The following is a 20698-nucleotide window of genomic DNA, read 5'->3' on the forward strand; positions in this document are numbered from 1 at the left end:
ACCATAGCTGGTCAGCCACACTGCAGGAGATGACTGCACATGCCTACCACCATCCCCCTTTACCAACTGCTTGTGTGCCTAGCTGTTTGTCATCAGAGTTCGCTGCAGACGCCTCTCACTGCATTGCTGTATGCTGTACCTGACAAACACTCTGCAGCCCTGATTCTCAAAACTGAAATAAATGGTACTCTCTTTATTTCTCGACAACTTAATCCCATTCTACTTCCCCTGAGAGGCCGCCTTGGTATAGTTGCTTAGTAACTTGTATACTGATACACGGTAAGAAAGGATAGGGCGGCAAACCATCACTGAAGTGTAGGAAGGCCAATACACGCTACGACAACTGGTGGAAAATGCATCACTGTTCTAATTATACATCAAAAATGCCGTGAAAAAAAACAGCATTCGTAAACAATGGGTCATAATGCAACACACATACTGAGAATTGAGAAGTATCATTATAATAGCACAACTACACCAAAAACCAAACTCCAAAGATTGCAATGGGGCAGCAGCAGTACATGTATTCATCTTGATTTATGGTCATGGACAAATCAGCTTAGAACTAGTCTTACCTTCCATCCCACCACCCGTCATTCCTCCCTCTCCTCACAATAGGCAGGGATACTGGCCTGTTCTGTATTGTCACTGATGGCACACAAAGAGATCCATCTCGTGGCAGTGATATACTGTCTCTGGGATGTGGAAATCAGTCACAGATCGACATAAGATTCGAGAAAAGGACGTTTCCTGCAAGCCATTAACCATTTTTATCGGAAAGCCTGGCCTCCTCTTGAATAACAACAAAATTCCAGAAAACTCTACAGAATGCTTTTTCTACCCCTGGCTGGTTGGGGAACGGGCCGCTGACGCCACCAGCCCGCCAGCTACGAGCAGAATCTTTGGCCAGCCGGAGTCGAAGGCAGCTTCAGCAGCTGAGCACACAGCTTGCGAGGCCCATGCTATCGATGCAGGCAGAAGCTGCTCATGCACAATAGGCCGTAATTGCAGTGGGCCACAGAAAAAAGCGAGATAAAAATCGGCTCTCCTCCACAAAGATGAATGTGTGTTGTTTGTCTAAAAGTGCAGCTGAGGTCGCGTAGGGGAACCACACTCTATTAGCACTCGCCTTTACAAGGCCTCACCATTCTGAGAGAGAAAACATTTCAATGTAACAAGTGTATTTAACGTCTATGGTCCCCTCATAAGCGAGCGTCTATTAAAAAAACACAAGTGCAACGATAAAAAACAATCCTGTTTCCACAAGAATAGACATAGTCCATTTTCTGTTAGTTTTATGAACAAAATTGGAATAATTTGAGAGCATTCCTCGTACATGAGCACATTACAATCATTTCAGATGATTGAATTATCAATACAGAATGGCACCTATTAGTGACTTTTATGTTCGACTGGAGGATATAATTCACATCTCTCTCTCTTTCTCCTTCTGCACCTCCCATTGTTCTGTCACATCCAATAACATTAAAAAAAAAAAAGAAATTTACAGCACTGCCGCCGACTACAGATGAGCAAAGTATAGAGGTCAGAGGTCTATAGCGATACAGCTGATAAGTGTATTAACTGATCTCACATCTCCTATATATGTCCACCCTGTGTAAAATCGAAAAAAATTCCACTATTTTGCTGCAAAAACTACCGATCACTGCAGAAAGTCCTTGCTATTTCGAAATTTTTAATGGATTAAAGAAAAAATGAGAACTTAAACTCCGAAGAAAAAAAGACTTATAGTCTAACGAAACATCTACATTAACCAGTTTATTTCAGTTTGATGCGCAAAATTACGTGGTTTCAGAGTGTTCTTGGCATTAAAATTAGTGTCTGTAAACAAATGATCATGCATGTGTTTATTTCAGACATGTCAAATAACATTACAGAATACAGCCTTTCATGCTCTTTGTTCACATGTCGGAACATTGGTAAAACGTACAAGCCGTAGAATTCGAGACTTCAAGATTTATAATATGCATGCAGAGTCTCTGTGTGTATATGTGTAGAGCTGTCAGTGGTGGATAGTTGCAGTTTGAACCCCTAACGCGCTAACTGTTAATCTACATAGGACGCTGCCAGTGAGAATGACAGTGCCGGGGAGATGCACTCTGTAGGTAGGGAGAAGGGAAACTGTTACAGCCCAGGATGCTAAGCACAGTCTACACACTGTCAACTAACAAATAACTAGGATAATATATATATTATACACCCGAAATCTACGGATTGTAGTTGTTCTCACAGGACTATAGGTATGAATCAGAGTTGGATAGTATAATCACGAGACGTTAAGCTCATCTGGTAAGCATATGCTTATGGGAAAAATATCTGAGCAGCAATAGAAGTCAGTTCTGCACATAAGTCAACTCCTTGTTGTAGATTCCTACACAATGGAGTGGAAGTGAATGAACATGTAGAACTGTTTCCAGACTTTAAATTTTCAGTGGGTGCTCACTACACAAGTCTGTAGACAAGTTCCCTGATGTGTCGTAGCAGTACGCGGAATTGTTTCCAGACTTCGAGTTTCCAATGTATCCATCATCTGCGCCATTCATTAAGCACCATCTAGGTACGAAGCGAGTGTTACTATACTTTTCATGAGTGCTATATCCAAAATGCATGCATGTAGATCATCAGGAAGGGCAGAAGTGTTAGGATTTTTGTAGCGGGCTAGTGTATTAAACACGCAAATATACTCATATAAAATCAAGCAAAGCATGGGTACGTCAGTAATATGACCAGATACATATGGAAAATTATCGAAAAGTATGAAAATGATATGAAATCGGTAAAATTCGAGCAAAACCTGGTATAATTACAACAAATTGATGGGAAATACGTGTAATTGAGGGAAATACGACGAAACAATTTAAAATCACGAAAATCTAGCAAAATTACGTAAACTGACTGAAAATACATAAAATTAGGGAAAAAACCATGAAAGGCAAAGAAGTGAGGCAGGTTGGTAGTAAAAAACGTTCAAGACCAAGAAAGGTTCAAAATTAGGCTCTGTCTGCATTCAGTTTTAATTCCCTCTCCCCCCCACCCCTATAAACTACATGGTTGTTCGTAGCACATACTTCAACAAAGGCGAAACAAGTATTACAGAGAAGCGCTGTATTAAATCATGTAAAACAAATCAATCCCAAACCAGGTAAGTATTTTCACACATGCAGTCGAATATAGATATTACGTAAATAGTGTTGGTTTTCATAAGCAATGTTATTCCATAAGTATTAAGGAGAAGAATCGATTTGTTTAACACATTGACTGCCTCGTGAGCCAGTGTTGGCTCACAGTTACACGGGTTGTGACGCCATGTGAGCCATATTTGGTTCAAGTATACATTGTACTGGGGGCCGCATGAGGCATAAATGGCTCACATGCAGAGTTGTGTTTAGAGGCCTTGTGAGCCTGTGAGCCTCATAGGGCTTCAACTATGGGTTTAAAAGTGGTGACTCCACTGAACTCTCTCATGTTCGTAGCACTCAATATTTTTGCAGTTGGTGGTCATGGGGATTCCTAATTGCAACCGTCAGACATACATATAAACATAACGATGATACAGTGCCTGCAAAAAGTAAAAATGGCATGGAAGTTTTGAAACCCAAAGCAGTCATGGGCTACAATGCCCCCAAATCATATATTGATGTACCCAATCATATGAGCTCATACTCAAAGACACTTTGGCGTACAGTTAAATGATACAGAAAGATCGTTCTTAAAATCGTTTTTGGAACATCAGTTGTAAATGCTAAAGTGCTGTACAACTTGGAAAACAAAGGATGCAAGTCTCGCATGCAAATAATTTCTTTCAGTGAGCGCTTGACTCTACTGCTATTGAATGCCAAGGATCCATAACAACGAGCAACTCTACAACCGTTCCACGAAGATAACAGCCATCACCTTTTGACGGTAGAGGGACCAAAGCAGAGCAGTCAAAGAAGATGTTCGGGCTGTTATAAGCGCCTGCGAAGAACAGAAGAAAGAAAGGATACTGCTAAGAAAGTGAAGAGGGTGTGCAATAAATGAGTCAGTTTTAGGTGCAACGAGTGTTTTAGTGACATTCACAATGCTGTGTTGAAGATGTAGAATATTCTAAGATCTTTATTCATGAACATTATTGTCAGAACAAATAAAAAAATTGTAAATAATACAGTATTATACGCAATCTAATATTGTGAAATAAACTAAATGTTTGAATCATTTCTTGAAAAAAGATGTTTGTGCTTTTAAATCATGTGAGCAACATGTGGCTCATGTGGCCACAGATTATAATTGTGTTAAAATGTTTTTTTGGGCCACGTGAGCCATATATGGCTCACGCCTGTTTATAAGTCTAGATCAGTCATAAATTGACATTTTATCAAGTAACTTGATTATACATGTTCAAAAGAAGACACCTGATGCACGAAATCAATTTGGCTTCAGAAGTAATACTTGTGATTTCAGTGTGGCATAGCAACGCATGGTCCAAATTTCATCATGGCAGTCAATGTGTTAAGAGACTGAAGCCGTTCTGTAGGAGGGTGGACTGAAGCCAAATATATCTGCCTTAACAGTGCGAGGAGGGAGTACTCTTGGAGACACGATGTTAGGACGAAATTGCTATATTATCGTACATGTGAGAAAAAATAGCTAACAGCAGACCAGGAATTCTGTATACAAGAGGAAGGCTATTAGGTCCTTGGTGATGCTACTGTAAACAGCAATAAGACTGTTACATCTTCTTTGGCTACTGATCAATGTTGTGTACTCCCTAATAAGAAGTCATTGTTTCTTGGTGCTGGGCGTGGGTGGTAGCTCAATGTACCAACTAATGAGAGTATTCACGTCGTTTTTTCTTGCTCTATTTCGTAGTGAGGCGTAGCCGCATCTGTCAAAAACGCTACTACTACCAACAAGCACGATTGGATACTTATGTATCGAGGATACGGATGTTTCCAACTTAAAAAATACGTGTAAAATCCGTCAATTTCTTAAGAGACAGAGCAGCAGTCTCTCGACTTTGTTCTAGTTGGTTTATAAGCAGTTCAAGCGACGGATGTACACCGACGATACGTTTGTAGTGATGACCAGCTCGGTCACCAGAGTAGTGTAGAAGGAAGTAGTTTTATCTTTAAGTTTGTCATTGTAGTGATTGGGGTAGAAAACTTGTAGGGTGGTTGTAAGTCAGGTGTTGGACGTATATGTCCTGCATTGGATTATTAAGAGCGCTGCATTCTGCACACCTAATACTTTGGAACCCATATGGCTTTGACCTTACAGCGTTTTGGTGAGGAAGAGTCTTTGTTGAAGAGCAACTATGAATTCAGCTCACTCTGTTCCTTCATGAGACATGGAATGTAGCATGTATAGTGCCCTCCTACTTCAGGTCAGTTGCAAATTAAATTGTCGACAGAGTCGCAGGGAGGTCTAGTCAAGGACAATATGGGGAGATCTTTCAACCTCCGACTTAATCCTATGAATACGAAAATACTCTGTGACTCTCACCCACGTAGGGGAAGATGGCCAGTCATAATCGATAATTCCGCACTGTGATCGATATGCTACAAATATGTAGATAACCTAACTGCATCGTTATAGGACACTGTCTGGTATATTTTGGTATATATGACTGAGTGGACATACTGTTCAGTCATCTACATACATTTGCGGTCTAGTATATGATACTCGCAAAGCAGTGGAGGGGCGGTTTAACGATGTTACAGAAATTGGGAAGTATTCTGCTTGTAATGCATCTGTGCATTCCCTTCACGTGTTTATGCTAAGTATTACGCACATTTATGCGATCGGGAATGCTCAGTAGCACCCAGGCTACATGTACATCCGACGATTATGCGTCAGCAAGGAGCATTAACGATAATATAATAGGAGGCAATGTTGTGCAACCTTAATAGGGACAATTCGGGATTATGATCTAACAATCTGAGACAGTGTTCTGAGACAAACTTCCGTCACAATGTCCGCAAACGTGACGACAAATCCGCCTGGCAACAGCGATCTCAACGCCCATTGGCTGAAGGTTTTGATGTATATATGCGTAGGAGAGGAGTGAGATGTCTCTACTGGCTGAGGGAGAAAGGTGGGGTCTCTCTTGTGCGTCGGGAAGACAGGGCGAATTAGTAGCGAAGCGCCACTCAAAACGCACGGTCGAGTAACTGGGGACGGATCCAAAAGAACGGTTGCGAGTAGATATTCCAGCTATTAAACAAGATATAAAGTTAAAGTGAAGGTATTAGTTACCAGTGAACGCCACGTGTCGTGGGCAATATCTATCACGAGTATTGAAAGCGATAAATGTGTTGAAAAGGGTTGAATATAATGGCGTAGCCAAGAGCCGCCATCTTGGAAATTCTGTGACATGTGTTTCAAAGTATTCATGAAAACGAGTATATTACAAAACGTTATTAACATTTAACAACTGTCATCCTGACACACCCCACTCCAGCAGGACCGCAAACCTATATTGAACCTGGCACCTGAGCGCTACTACTTTGCGATGAGGGACTGCCGAAGCAGCAAGACACCAGGTTAGTAATACAGGAACCAGAGAAGTAAGACAGAGTCACTTCCTTCTCGTTACAATGCCACAGAGTGCATTGTATGCTGTGTCAGTGACTGGCGTTGAAATTATGGAAAAACTGGTAAAATTGCTAAAACTGATCACACTATCAACTTTGGTGATTATTATAGCACATCATATAATATCAATGGTGTCTTTTCCGTTCCATCCATCTACTGGTAAGCTGTTGATTAACACATAATGACTGACTGACACCGCTTGTTTGAGATGGGGATAGCCTTTGTGGAACACTGGATATCTGCTGCTTATCACTGAAAGCTGTTTGGAGATGTTCCTTAACGCTGCAGACTCGTCCTGTTTCTGTATGCTGTGATGCCCGGCATATCTTTTTTCTTTTTTTTATCAATAAGATAACATAACGGTACTTCTCTTTTTTTTCCACTGCCCACGTTTGTTGTGAGCAGCATCTTCTGTGGATGGTCAATACCGGAATAGTGATCGCATACATGTCTGTAGTATGAGGAGGCAGTGTTCTTAGCCTCTTTAATACGGAACACCTGAATATCCGTTACCTGTCACTGTAACACAAGACTCATCTATTGCGAGTGATACCCTGCAGTATATTGTCTTCCTTCCTGCACAGGTGATAAAACTTTACACACACATGTAGGCCCATGAAAGCATTTTGTGGAGCAAATACGGTCTATGTCAACATGCTGGCGTTTTTTGGTTTTTGATATATCTGAAGAGAGATGCAGTAAATTGTTATAGGGTGACATTAGGAGGTTCATTACAGAAATTGGTATGGCAGGTTATAGTTTCGATGCAGGCCGTTCATAGTTTTTTATTTACTCTGGATGTTGCAAAATAGTGAAGAGGAATACTCTTGAACATAATAAATGACTGCATAGATACTAATCTGTATCAGTATTTCATACGCCTGAAATGAATGTAATGCCCCATGCATGACAGTTTGAACAGGCACCGCAAATAGTCTTCGATAGAGAGGGCTCTCGATCTCTCGATGCCATACAATGCACACCCTTAGCTGGCCTCTGGGTGGCACCTTCCAATGTGTGATAGGCATACATTTTTGATCGCAGACATACAAACTCCACAATCGGTAATCCATTACCCTCGTCCTTCATAAGACTGATAACCTTCTTGTTCTGTGGAACAATACCATAAGGATTATCAGCAGTGTACGAGGATGTGTGGAATTCATTACCTTGGTATCTCATTACTTGATATGGATTGCAGTCTACATAGGGTCCTATGTAGTACTCCATCTACTGTACATTTCGAAACTGCCAAGTGCATTTTCGCAACTTCATAATGAAAGTGGTACATGCAGAGACTGAATAGGTCTAGTATGCACATCGCCCATATACCTAGGTTTCGTAAACTCTACTGCAGTCTTCGCCATCTCCACAGCAATACGGTGAGTCACTTAAAATTTGGTCTGTCAATGCATTTTCTTACGCCATAGCGCCCATCCCATTCGGTCCTAACCAATATTTTCACATGATCCTGTCAAATTCTCCATTGCTTTACCGAAAATCTGAATTATTCATTAATTTGTAAAATCTTTCTCATAGTCAATGCATCATGGAAGCTCTCTGTGTGGTATTCAAATCAATATTCTCCTTCAGCCAGGCGGACTGCTTGAAGGAGATAGCCCAGGTGATTCTAACCCAACTCCATCCCCAAGCTGGAGATTATTATAATAATAACGTATTTCCGCTTATTCCCCAGCGTTGTCAACAGTTTTGGGATGAAGCCCCCTCGCAGAACTAGTTGCTCTGGACACAGTGGCAAATTGGCATGCGTGTCATGCAAACTATATGGGTATCTGAGTTATGTGCCCACCACCTGCCCTACATCAGAATCAGCTGCCCTACGCCCCCCCCCCCCCCCATGATTTTTCCACCTAATCCCTTGCATTCGTCTTCAGTCACCCATTGAAATTCATTAATTGGCTGTGATTGCTTCATGGCTTGCCCTTATAAGTTATTTACATCCAGGTACATTATGTCACTCGAATCAAGGGATGCGTTGAGTCTGTCATCCACCAGTGGGCTATTTGCTTCAAATGCCTATGGACACATTAGAAAAGTCCCCCACAGATCCCTCACTCAAAGAAAATGAGCATGTCAGCATCGGTCAATAATTCAATACTGCATTTCGTTTTCTTGAGCATTGTGACCTAAGGCAAACCAGATGCCATGTAATAAAAGGCGGGATCCAGAGAATATGTGGTCATTCATAGACTACAGAATTTCTCGAAAATGTTCGTAAACAAGCACACGTCCATGTAAAGCTGTGCATACTCTACTAAAGTGGAGATGTTGAATTCCCGCCAGAAATTCATGGTATGCTCATAGTCTGCATCCGTTATGGCATGGCCAGTATGGTTGCTGGAGAATACAGTTATGTCTGGTAGCCTAATTTCATTGAGTTTTTGTCGTACTAATCACATACTCATATAGGGAAACACCCCTTCCTACAAGTTGAAATTTTCCTCATCAAGAAACGCAGTTTCAGTGATATGCATATCCCCGAGGTAGAGTTTCAACGAGTTTCTGGAGTGGCGCATGCATAAAATGTAGCGTTTCAAGGAAGTGGAGCGTAATTCTTGGCTTCATTCATTTGGAGAATGAAATGTGTTTGGACGCTCTCATGTAGGACAGGGACCTGATTTTTCCCCCAACAGAAATCAGCCAAGTGCTCACCTCGAAAGTGAGCATCATACCCACTTAAATTATGGAAGAAAATGGGTATGTGTCTTGGTAGCTAGCACTTCAAATAGCAGCTACACGACGAAACTTCCCCATATAATGACATGAGTTCCACTTTTCTATCTAACGGCACACCACAAATATGGCAGTTAACCGAGTTAGTATACTAATCTACATTCTCCTTCGATTTGGTCATGGGAACGTTGCTACTGTAAAGCTTATCAACCTCCTATCAAAGTTTTCCGAGCTCGGTGGCCAGCCAAATGGCAGGATTGTCCCTGTCATGATTTTTGTAGCTGTTAAGGCTGGGACCATATGATGATACAATTTGATGTGAGCATTGGGGCAAGGGGGGCTCTGGCCCAAAGTACCATTATCAAAGATGGCGGCGATGATGTCATCAAAGATGGCGGCACGTGGACTTGGCAACAGCACATGAAGTCTTCCAATATTGTAGCCATAACATCATTCAAGATGCGGCTTTTGACAGGAAGTTTGAATTTTGATGGCAAGAAGGTCAGTTGGGTTACCTACACTAACCTAACCACCTCTTACTCTCCCCTCCCCCAGAAAAGTGGTGGGAAGTACAAATTACAACAGGACAATGCAACACGCCTCTACTAACCTAAGAAAAACGCGGAAGATAAGTCACTTGGGCTACCTCCACTAACCTATGTCACCCGACCGCCACCTCTTCCTAGGGATTGGTGGGAAAAGTACCCAGCCTGCACTGGACTGGTGGAGAGAGGGAGCGTACTTTATTTATTTTGAAGCATTTATTTATGGATGGAATATATTTATCACAGCGATACAGAACACACGCTCTGACATGCCACACAGCATACAGACCTGTAAACTATTCCTAAATAACTCGTGTATAATGCTCTGCACATGCTCATGCTAATTGTAAACTGCCAAAATACCGCATTGCACAGCCTACAGACCTGCAAACCACTCATTAATAATGCAATACCTTTATGTCCAGAGAGCCAGACAATCCACAGATTGTCAAAATAATAATGCATCTAAAAGACTCTGCAAACATGCTTGCTAATCATCAACTTTCGAAATCATGCACCAGTCTTTATTTAAACAATTAGAGGCAGCACCACCATCCAGTGTGTTCGCCATGAGGTCCGGACTCCAACTGACCTAGTACAAAGTACCACCATCAGATGGTTCTGTCGTCCATTCCGTCACATAACCAAGATGGTTGGGGGGAAATGGCGGGAAAACGACTCTGCCTGTGCTGGATACTGTTTCTCTCCTGTGACGTAATCAAAGATGATGGTCTGGAGGGGAAAAGGGCGCGAAAATGACTCAGCCTGCGCTGGGCTGCTGGAGAGAGTAAGGAAGGAATGTACTTTATTTATTTTGGAGCAATTTATTTATGGATGGAGTATATTTATCACACTGATACAAAACACATCCTTGGGGTAAACGACTCCTAAATAACGCTGTGCAGACACGCAAACAACTCCTAATTTACTGAAATAATTTCAGTAAAGACACTCAGACTCCTCCTAAAAAATGTAGTACATTGATGTGTAGATATGCTCAGTACTTGTAAAATGTCCAAATAATGCATAGTGCAGCCTACAGACCTGCTCGCAAAATAGTGCCACAGACACACAATCAACACACACAAGCACTGTCCGCCACCAACTGTCCAGTAGACCGCACAGAAGGCTACCTGCAGCCCTGTGAAGTGACTCGGCCGTCAGCTGCCAAACCACGCACAGGTGCCCTCAAGCACGATGCAGCGACATCCCTTTCATACTTGGTACCTGAGAAATTCCTCTCGAAAGACCTGTTTACCTAGGCACTGTTGCCATTTGACCAGGTGGGAGCACAGATGCTCCAGGGGCACGCACGCCATCACAGCCAAGAGCCGCCACCGCTGTAAGTGAAAATTGTTTCTATTTTCGAGTATACAGTCAGTGTTATGCTGATGTCACAGAACTCCAAGGAACGCTCACGCAGCTCCCATATGCGAGACACCTCCAGGCGGCACGTGTCTTTACCTTTGATGACAGAGTAGCACAGGGCGCATTGTTGCGAGCATGACATGAGAGATGCGCCTAATTATGCTCAACTGCCCAGCGTGATTGATGCATGCCGCAAAGTGTGCGCGCATTGCTACAAACCTTCAGAAGCACATCTGACAAAGTTCTCAATCTTATACTGATCTCACATCACTATGTAAAAAATAAGAACCGGCGTGACCTCGTGGAAATTGTATACTGTCCCAGAAATAGTTAACGCTCACTTTCTTGATGTCTCAGCTTGTATGCACGGAAATTCTTACCCTAACAGAACCTGTTTACGAAAACAGCACACAATAACGTCGAATGAAATCTTCCTGCGGTCCTAACGTGGTACCCCATCCATCACATGTTACCCTTCCTGCTTTCAACACACACAAACGTCCCCTATATCCCAGCACAAAGGATGTGAATGAATCGAGCATTATGATTGGGTCTTATCGAATTTACCCGCCAGAATTACTGATGCCGCCGCTTTTCAAAGCACCGTCTGCCTTTTTCCCTACTGCAGACGAGACTTTGAGCGGTTATTTTACGTAGATCGCCATATTGCACTGGCAATTAAATCTTGCAAACTACCATACATATCATCAAATATGGAAAGACTCTTACTCATATACACCTATCTCCCAATGAGGACAGGAGCTTGAATATTAGAATGTGAAACAGACCTGCAACCCATCAATATATCACAGCGTACCCTACACAATGTCAAATACAGAAAGACTCCTACTAAATTACACTGCTCTCCCATCAAGGACAGGAGCTTGAATATTAGTGCACGAAACTGATATCTGACCCAGCAATATATCACCGCATACTGTGTCGATGTAGTAAACATACAATTCGTATCCTGCACCAAACAAAATCATCCCCTTTACATCATTCATACATACACCACGAAGACAGACAGTACCATAAATACTCCTCACAGCATTAGATATTTTCCTGCAGCCAACCTTCACAAATCATCCACCCATAATGCGCCACCAGAGCACCCTCTGTGGACCAAAGTCGCACTCAGAAATGTTCTACAAAATCGGGCTTGTTTCCCCTTGGCACAAACACGTTACTCTTTCTGCTCCGAACCTGCTTCCTTTCTCGCTTCTCTACACACATCTCCAGACTCAGGGATTACAAGAACACATGTATTTTCGTAAGGTTGAACATAATATTACACCATTTTCGCGGTACTGCTCGATATCAAGCACTAGGCGGCATCCTACCGATCGCTAGCAGAACATAGTTCCCAAGATACAGACTGGAAATTATTTCTCTACAAACCCAAAACTTTAGCTAGGTGGGGCGTGCTGTAAACCACTGACTAACTAGAAACTTGTCACGTCTACAAAGACATTTACTGGGCAACTCGAAACAAATAGAGAAAAACTGATATTTCCACTCGCGAATACCGATGGTGGTGATGTAGTAGATTCCAAATCATTTTTTTAGGGCAACTAAAGTGTTTCTCATGTCTAGAGATCTGGCAAACGTGTCTTTCAAACACTAGATGCAGACACCACAATCGATCTTCTCTCATCTAAATAAAGGAATGAAAAGTGCAGAAGAAGTCAACCGAACAAATTACATGGGAGGGAATAACGATCCAGCGCAAACGCATCTCCAGATTCAATCTTCTCAAATTTCCACGCAATCACGAAAGCCATCCAACACATACTAAATATTAGTTTGCTATTCGTCCATCTAGAGGTCAACACGGTTAATTCATCTACATTCCTACACTCCAACAGGCATCTCCAGCCTGACAGCTCCTACTGTTAATGGGAAACATGAATCCCCCCTCACACAGGTCACCGGCGCTGCAGGTCGAGCATGCACACGTAGAATGTTTATCCTAAGAAATCGGTCACATGTATGTTTTACCCCTGTACATACAACTAAATGTTACGATCGCAGTCTCAGTTGAATGATGTTCGACAATGAGTGAAGTATTGGAAATACACTCTCTTGACAGCTGTGACTCTGGAAATAGAAATATCAGTACCATTCTTATGACATGACATACTCTTCCCATGCTATCACAGTACTCCACGACAAATCCATACCTTGCAGCTCCCTCACACTGCCCCAGCTAGATACTTCTATAGCACTTGTATTCTGACTCGGTACCATATCAGAGGTTCTACGATATATACACTGAGTTATAGGCGATGACTGATTGAGAAGGAACACAAACAGTAGTAGCAGATGATCACTGATTGAGGTCGTAAGAAAATGTACACTAGCTTTTCAGATCTCTAGTGTCACACTGTCTGCTAGAAATGATGTCCACTGTTTGGAATCAAGTCTGTCCATTCAACCACATACCTGCGTTGGATCACACCCACACGTGAATCATATTTCTGGCACTCTCATATCTCTAAACGAGTCACCTTTCTCGACCCTGTCTGCTGCAATTAAATTCCAACCTGGTTTTAGTCAGCCCCTCACGCATCTTGCAACTGCTCCCATTTCTACAGCTTTGCACATGTGATCGTTCCAATATAGGTCGGAACTGAGCAGAAGTCGGAGAAAAACATATCCACCACCATCTGCAACCCGTGTAGAAACAGAAAGACCTGAGTTAGTGCAACAGTAGCTTTATTTGACCATTCGGTGGAAATGTGGGCTTTGTGGTGCGCCTCCAAACTAGATACAGATACTACAGTCTGGAGCAGATCCGTATTCATTCACATCTATCCCCCCAACATGCTATCATCATTATTCTGTACCATCCAACAGAGACAAATTACGAACTATAAAAGTTCCACTAACTTCACACGATACAGAACTCACCTAGATGCCGTTGCTAGTGCAATGACGCACAGCTGTGATATGGGTCCAATGCAGAGAGAGAGTTGTTGCAATGCTTCCCAGAATAACATTCCTAATGGGACACCCCATCCATCATCGAATTTACTTGTCAAACTGCTGCTGTTGCCGATGCAGAACGATCCTATTAAATATACAGCTTTTGATCCATTGCAGAGTGCAGTTTAAGGTTTCATCACCTGTACTATAGGAGGATAGCCATATCCCACAGACTATACTGTAAGTCGCAATAGACTCTCCCTGTGACCCTATGTAGTTGTTTGAAACATTGTTCCCTAACACGCTTTGTACACTGTCATACATTTTGTTTTCCTGCCACGACTTCGATGTCTATGTCAGGTCCTAAACTGACATTAAGACACTCTGATCTACGGCCTCTAGTGTGTGGAAGACACGTTTTCCGTTCTCCTGACATGAGAAACACTTTAGTTGACCTTGTAAATTATAGGGATGATTTGGAATCTACTACATAAACGACATCGGTGTTCGTGAGTGGAAATATCAGTTTCCTCTACGTGTTTCGATTTGCCGAGGTAATGTCTTCGCAGACGTGACAAGTTTCTAGTTAGTCAGTGGTTTACAGCATGCCCCACCTAGCTAAAGTTTTGGGTTTGTAGAGAAATAATTTCCAGTCTGTATCTTGGGAATTAAGTTGTGCTAGCGATCGGTAGGATGTTGCCTAGTGCTCGATATCGAGATGTACAGCGAAAATGGTGTAATATTATGGTCAACCTTGCGAAAATACATGTGTTCTTGTAATCCCTAGTCTGCCGATGTGTGTAGAAAAGTGAGCAAGGAAGCAGGTTCGGAGCAGAAACAGTAACGTGTTTGTGCCAAGGGGAAATGAGCCCGAATTTGTAGAACATTTCTGAGAGCGACTTCAGTCCACTGAGGGTGCTGTCGTTGCGCGTTTTGGGTGGATGACTTGTGATCGTCGGTTGCGGGAAAATATCTAGTGCTGTGAGAAGTCTATATGGTACTGACTGTCTTCGTGGTATGTGTACAAATGATGTAAAGGGGATAATTTTGTTTGGTGCAGGATACAAATTGTATGTTTACTACATCGATACAGTATGCAGTGATATATTGCTGGGTCAAATATCGGTTTCACACACTAATATTCAAGCTCCTGTCCTCGGTGGGAGAGCAGTGTAAATGAGTAAGTGTCTTTCCGTATTTGGCGATATGTATGGTAGTTTGTAAGACTTAATTGTCAGTGCAATATGGCGATCTGTGTAAAATAACCAATCAAAGTCTCATCTGCAGAAGGAAAAAAGGCCGATGGTGGCTCAATACCAGTGGCATCAGTAATTCAGGTGGGTAAATTCGAAAAGAGCCAATCATAAAGCTCGATTCATTCACTTTCCTTTTTGCTGGCATATAAGAGCCTCTACATAGTGCCGGCCGTACTGGCCGAGCGGTTCTAGGCGCTATAGTCTGGAACCGCGCGACCGCTACGGTTGCAGGTTCGAATCCTGCCTCAGGCATGGATGTGTGTGATGTCCTTAGGTTAGTTAGGCTTAAGTAGTTCTAAGTTCTAGGGGGCTGATGACCTCAGAAGTTAAGTCCCATAGTGCAAAGAGCCATTTGAATCATTTGAACCTCTGCATAGTGGAGGGGACGTTTGTGTGTGTTGAAAGCAGGAAGGATAACACGTGATGGACGGGCTACCACGCTAGGACCGCGAGGAAGATTGCATTTGACGTTATTCTGTGCTATTTTTGTAAACAGGTTCTGTTAGGGTAAGAATTTCCGTGCATACAATCTGAGACATCAAGAAAGCGAGCGCTAACTATTTCTGGGACACTATACAATTTCTGCAAAGTTAACTCGGTTCTTATTCCTTACATAGTCATGTGACACCAATACAAGATTGAGAACCTTGTTAGATGCGCTTGCAAGGATTTGTAGCTATGCGCACACACTTCGCAGCATGGAATCAGTGATGCTGGGCAGTTAAGCACGGTTAGGTGCATCTCTCATGTCTTGCTAGGAACAATGCGCCCTGTGCTACTCTGTCATCAAAGGTAAAGACACATGCTGCCCAGAGGTGTCTCGTGTATGGGAACTGCATGAGTGTGCCTTGGAGTTCTGTGATGTCAGTATAACACTGACTGTATACTCGAAAACAGAAACAACTTTCACCTACAGTGGTGTTGGCTCGTGTATGTGATGGCGCATGGCTGTGATTGTGCAAGTGCCCCAGGACCGCCTTCGCTCCCACCCAGTCGCGTCGGCATTGGTGCCTAGGTGAACATGTGTTTCCTAAGGAATTTCTCAGTACCAAGTATGAAAGGGATGTTGCCGCCTCATGCTTGAGGGCATATGTGTGTGGTTTGACAGCTGATGGTTGAGTCACTTCACAGGGCTGCAGGTAGCCTCCTGTCTACTGGTCAGGGGATGGCGGACAGTGCTTGTGCGTGTTGATGACATGTCTGTGGCATTATTTTGTGAGGAGGTCTGTAGGCCGTGCTATGCATTATTTGGACATTTTACAAGTACTGAGCATATCTACACATCAGTATACTGCATTATTTAATAGGAGTCTGAGTGTCTGTACTGAAATTATTTCAGTGAATTAGATGTTGTTTGCGTGTCTGCACAGCATTATTTAGGAGTAGTTTATAGGTCTGTGGGTTGTGTGGCGTGATCCCAAGCATGTGTTTTGTATCAGTGTGATAAATATACTCCATCACTAAATAAATAGCTATGAAATAAATAAAGTACACTCCCTCCTTACTCTCTCCAGCAGCCTAGCACAGGCTGAGTCGTTTTCATGCCATTTTCCCCCTCCAGACCATCATCTTGGATTACATCATAGGAGGGATGACAGCACCCTCTGGTAGCACTGTTGTGTACTAGGTCAGTTGGAGTCTAGGTCTCATGGTGGAGACACTGCCTTCAAAATAAATGCTTATGTCCAACACGGGCTGAGTCGTTTTCCCGCCATTTCCCCTCAAAATTTTGGATTATGTCAGGGAATGAACGACAGCACGCTCTGGTGGTGGTATTGTGTACTAGGTCCAGATCTCATAGTGAACACACTGTTAGTCGCCATCTTGGCGTCATAAGCTGATGTCATGGCTGCCATCTTGGATTATGTCACGGAACAGACAACAGCACGCTCTGGTGGTGGTACTGTGTACTAGGTGAGTTGGAGTCCAGACCTTGTGGTGAACACACTAGTTGGTGGTACTGCCTCTAACTGTTTAAATAAAGACAGGTGCATGATTTCGACCATTGACGATTAGAAAGCATGTTTGCAGAGTCTTTTAGATGGATTATTATGTTGGCAATTTGTGAATTGTTTGGATCTCTGGACATAAAGGTATTGCATTATTAATGAGTGGTTTGCAGGTCTGTAGGCTGTGCAATGTGTTATTTTGAGAGTTTACAATTAGAAAGAGCATGTGCAGAGCATTATACATGAGTTATTTAGGAGTAGTTTGCAGGTCTGTATGCTGTGTGGCATGTCAGAGCGTGTGTTCTGTATCACTGTGATAAATATACTCCATCCCTAAATAAATTGTTTCAAAATAAATAAAGTACACTCCTTCTTCTCTCCACCAGCCCAGTGCAGGCTGAGTACTTCCCCCACCAATACCTAGGAAGAGGTGGCGGTCGGGTGACTTAGGTTATTGGAGGTTTTCCAAGTGACTTATCTTCCCACGATTTTCTTAGGTCGTTAGAGAAACCCCAAGTGACCTTTCTTTACCGCCAGTTCCTAGGATGAGGAGATGGTCACGTGACTTAGGTTAGTGGAGGTATCCCAAGTAAATTATCTTCCAGCAATTTCTTAGGTTAGTAGACTGTGTTGCATTGTCCTGTTGGAATTTGAACTTCCTGCCATTTTTCTGGGGGGGGGGGGGAGGAGGGGTGGTTAGGTTGATGGAGGTAACCCAACTGATCTTCTTCTTGCCAAAATGCCAACTTCCCACCAAAAGCCGCCATCTTGAAAGATGTCATGGACACTACCTTACTTGAGGTCATGCACTGTTACCAAGTCTACAAGCCATCATCTTGGATGACGTCATCGCCGCCATCTTGGATAATGGTACTTTGGGCCAGAACTTCCCTTGCCCCAATACTGGTGCACTGCTGCATATGGTATGTGCTCTTTGGTAAAGGTGATGTGTGAGGCTGTGGGTCACCTTCACAGTAGGTCACAGGAGCAAGGAGGCATTCAAAGTCAGTGTAAACTAATAATGAGCATCACTTCTGGTGGTGAGCATTTTTAAACTTTATGAATTTGTTTTCCTCAGTTAGCATAATAACATGCACTGGCTCCTTGGAAGCACAATCTAGTAGATGTGCAGCTAATAACTTGTCTGAGGAAAAATAATTCTGGCACCTTAAAGAAATATTCTTTACACAATGATCAGTTGATAGTTGGGATGAAAGGAGTTGGGACATGTTTGATCCAAACACAGTGATAATTGTCACTTTCAGAGAAGAGGAGCATGTTTACATGAAACACACCTCACCAGAAAATTTTGAGAAATGGAGGAAGCTGATGACACTATGCTTGTCCTGCTCATCTGACTTGCTTTTCTTCTCTAGACCATAAACATCAACTGATATTCTTGTATTCTGCACCTCAAATTTAGGTGTGTCCTGGATATTCACAGGGAACTCGATACCATCAAAACTATAACACGAATATTATCACCTAGATGTATGTACTGGGACGCTCAGGGTGATCCCTACGATTGTAATTTCTCTTGCAAGCCTGGATTGACCATGCAAAACAAGCCTGATCCTTTCTATTTTCGACATTAATGCATGCATGCTCGTTAGCTACAGTTTATCCTTAGGGGGCTGAGCTTGATATAGTTAGAACTTCCATTTACCGGATCATTTACATGTGTATGAATGTCCAGCTGTAGTATTCGGCTGAGTGCTTTAGCTGACAGTCTCACCTCCATCTCGGAAAACCGGGCCAGTATAGCACCCAAGGTCGATTTACGAAACCACTCGGCGATTGGCGTGCTCCGTGTTATCACGCCATGTTCCTCCCACAGACAATGAAGATGTATATCTTGGATGTGGGAAACAACTTTGCGGGGGTGCGACAGTTCAATGACAGGAAGGCATGCCCTTAGAAAACCAATACGGTTGCGGTATCCTCCTGTCGGATTCTCGATCCTCATGAACGAGATTTGCTTCTCAAAGGCGACTGCAATCACTGAGTATTCTAACTGCGGTCACTGAGTTGATGTCCTTCACTAAAAGGACGGGAGACGGAACTGCCGCTACAGTGTACTCAGTATTATTCGACAGGTGTGCGATAGTACGAGTTAACGGGCTGCAGTTGTCCATGTCGAATATGGCGTTATTATTCGCGTGGTTTGGGACATGCGGGGCTTTTGGATTTTGTGTGGTTATATGTTCCATGCCAAAGTTGGCCACACCATATCCACTACAATCGGACTCGCTACTTTCTGTTGTACAAGATTGTGCCGCACCGAATTTGGTCTGGTTCCTATCGTTCTCGCTGTTCTTACTCTAGCATCACTCTGGGTTTCCGTATTTTCTGACCTTTTATATTGATACTTTATCTCTTGAACTAGTTGTTTCATTTCCCTTTTCATGCTTATTTGGAGTTGCTCTAATTCCGCATTAGGTACTTCATTCGGCGGTGTCTTTCGCACGCAATTGCGTCTCTTTTATGCCCCTTATACTACTCTGCAATTTATATATTGCCCCTTTTCCTACTTTTGCCGTTTGTAGTGTCTCCTCTTTAGTAACATGAGCAATACATTTCGCATTTCTTGCTATTAATTTAACTTCATTAGCGGTTCTTTTTATCTCTGCTTGCTTGGCTTGCAATGTAACTACCTTGTCTTTGACGTCTTTGGTTACCGTCTTAATTGTGTTAATATCCATACTAACGTTGTCCATGCTGTTGTGAATTCCCGTCATGTTCTTTTTAATTTCGGTTTTCATACTAGTTTGGATTTTCGTCATGTTATTTTGCATTTCGTTTTTCGTATTTTCCATTGCCTCATCTATCGCTTTTCTAGCTTCTTTGAGAAACGCGAGTATATTTGCCATTCCTGCCGCGTCAGCACCTTACACGTTATTTGACACAATTGGATCTGAACAAGCGGCGACATACTGGTACTGTGTTCTATCGATCTCTTCGTGTCTACTAAAGCTACTATAGCCTGATGCGTTACTGCGTGCCGACGCATTCGATTGTGGTCGGATGTAGTAATTACTGGAGCTTTTGTGCCCACGTGGGCTAAATACACCGTAGTTTCTGATGTTTACTACTGCATCCACGTGTTCCCGAGTTTCTTCCTGTCTATCAGATTCTCCTCCCCTGGCTTGCCTGATCTACCTTCCTCCAGAAATTCCCTGTGATCCGCGTTTATCTCATCGCTTCCCTGCGCACCTAACATTTTCAATTCTGTCTCGTCCTACAGATTTTCGTTATTTGTATGTGCTTCCGCCATTTCACTATTAGTCCTGTCTACAGTATTTGTTCGTTTCTCTAAACGGGCTTTAGCTCTCGTTAGCATGAGAAGTAGGCTTACTCGATATTA

The 20698-nt window shown here is 42.8% G+C and overlaps 1 protein-coding gene across 1 annotated transcript in view; it reads right to left on the reverse strand.

Moving 5' to 3' along the window:
• Window positions 1–837: 837 nt before the first annotated feature.
• Window positions 838–20698, reverse strand: part of LOC124584037 (piggyBac transposable element-derived protein 4-like) — a 153970-nt gene continuing 134109 nt past the window's right edge. The window contains exon 2 of the mRNA XM_047131346.1: window positions 838–981. Coding sequence (XP_046987302.1) covers window positions 838–981 — 144 coding nt within the window. The remainder of the gene's footprint in view (window positions 982–20698) is intronic.

The sequence above is a fragment of the Schistocerca americana genome, chromosome 1 (genome assembly GCF_021461395.2).
Source record: "Schistocerca americana isolate TAMUIC-IGC-003095 chromosome 1, iqSchAmer2.1, whole genome shotgun sequence".
Lineage (NCBI taxonomy): Eukaryota > Metazoa > Arthropoda > Insecta > Orthoptera > Acrididae > Schistocerca > Schistocerca americana.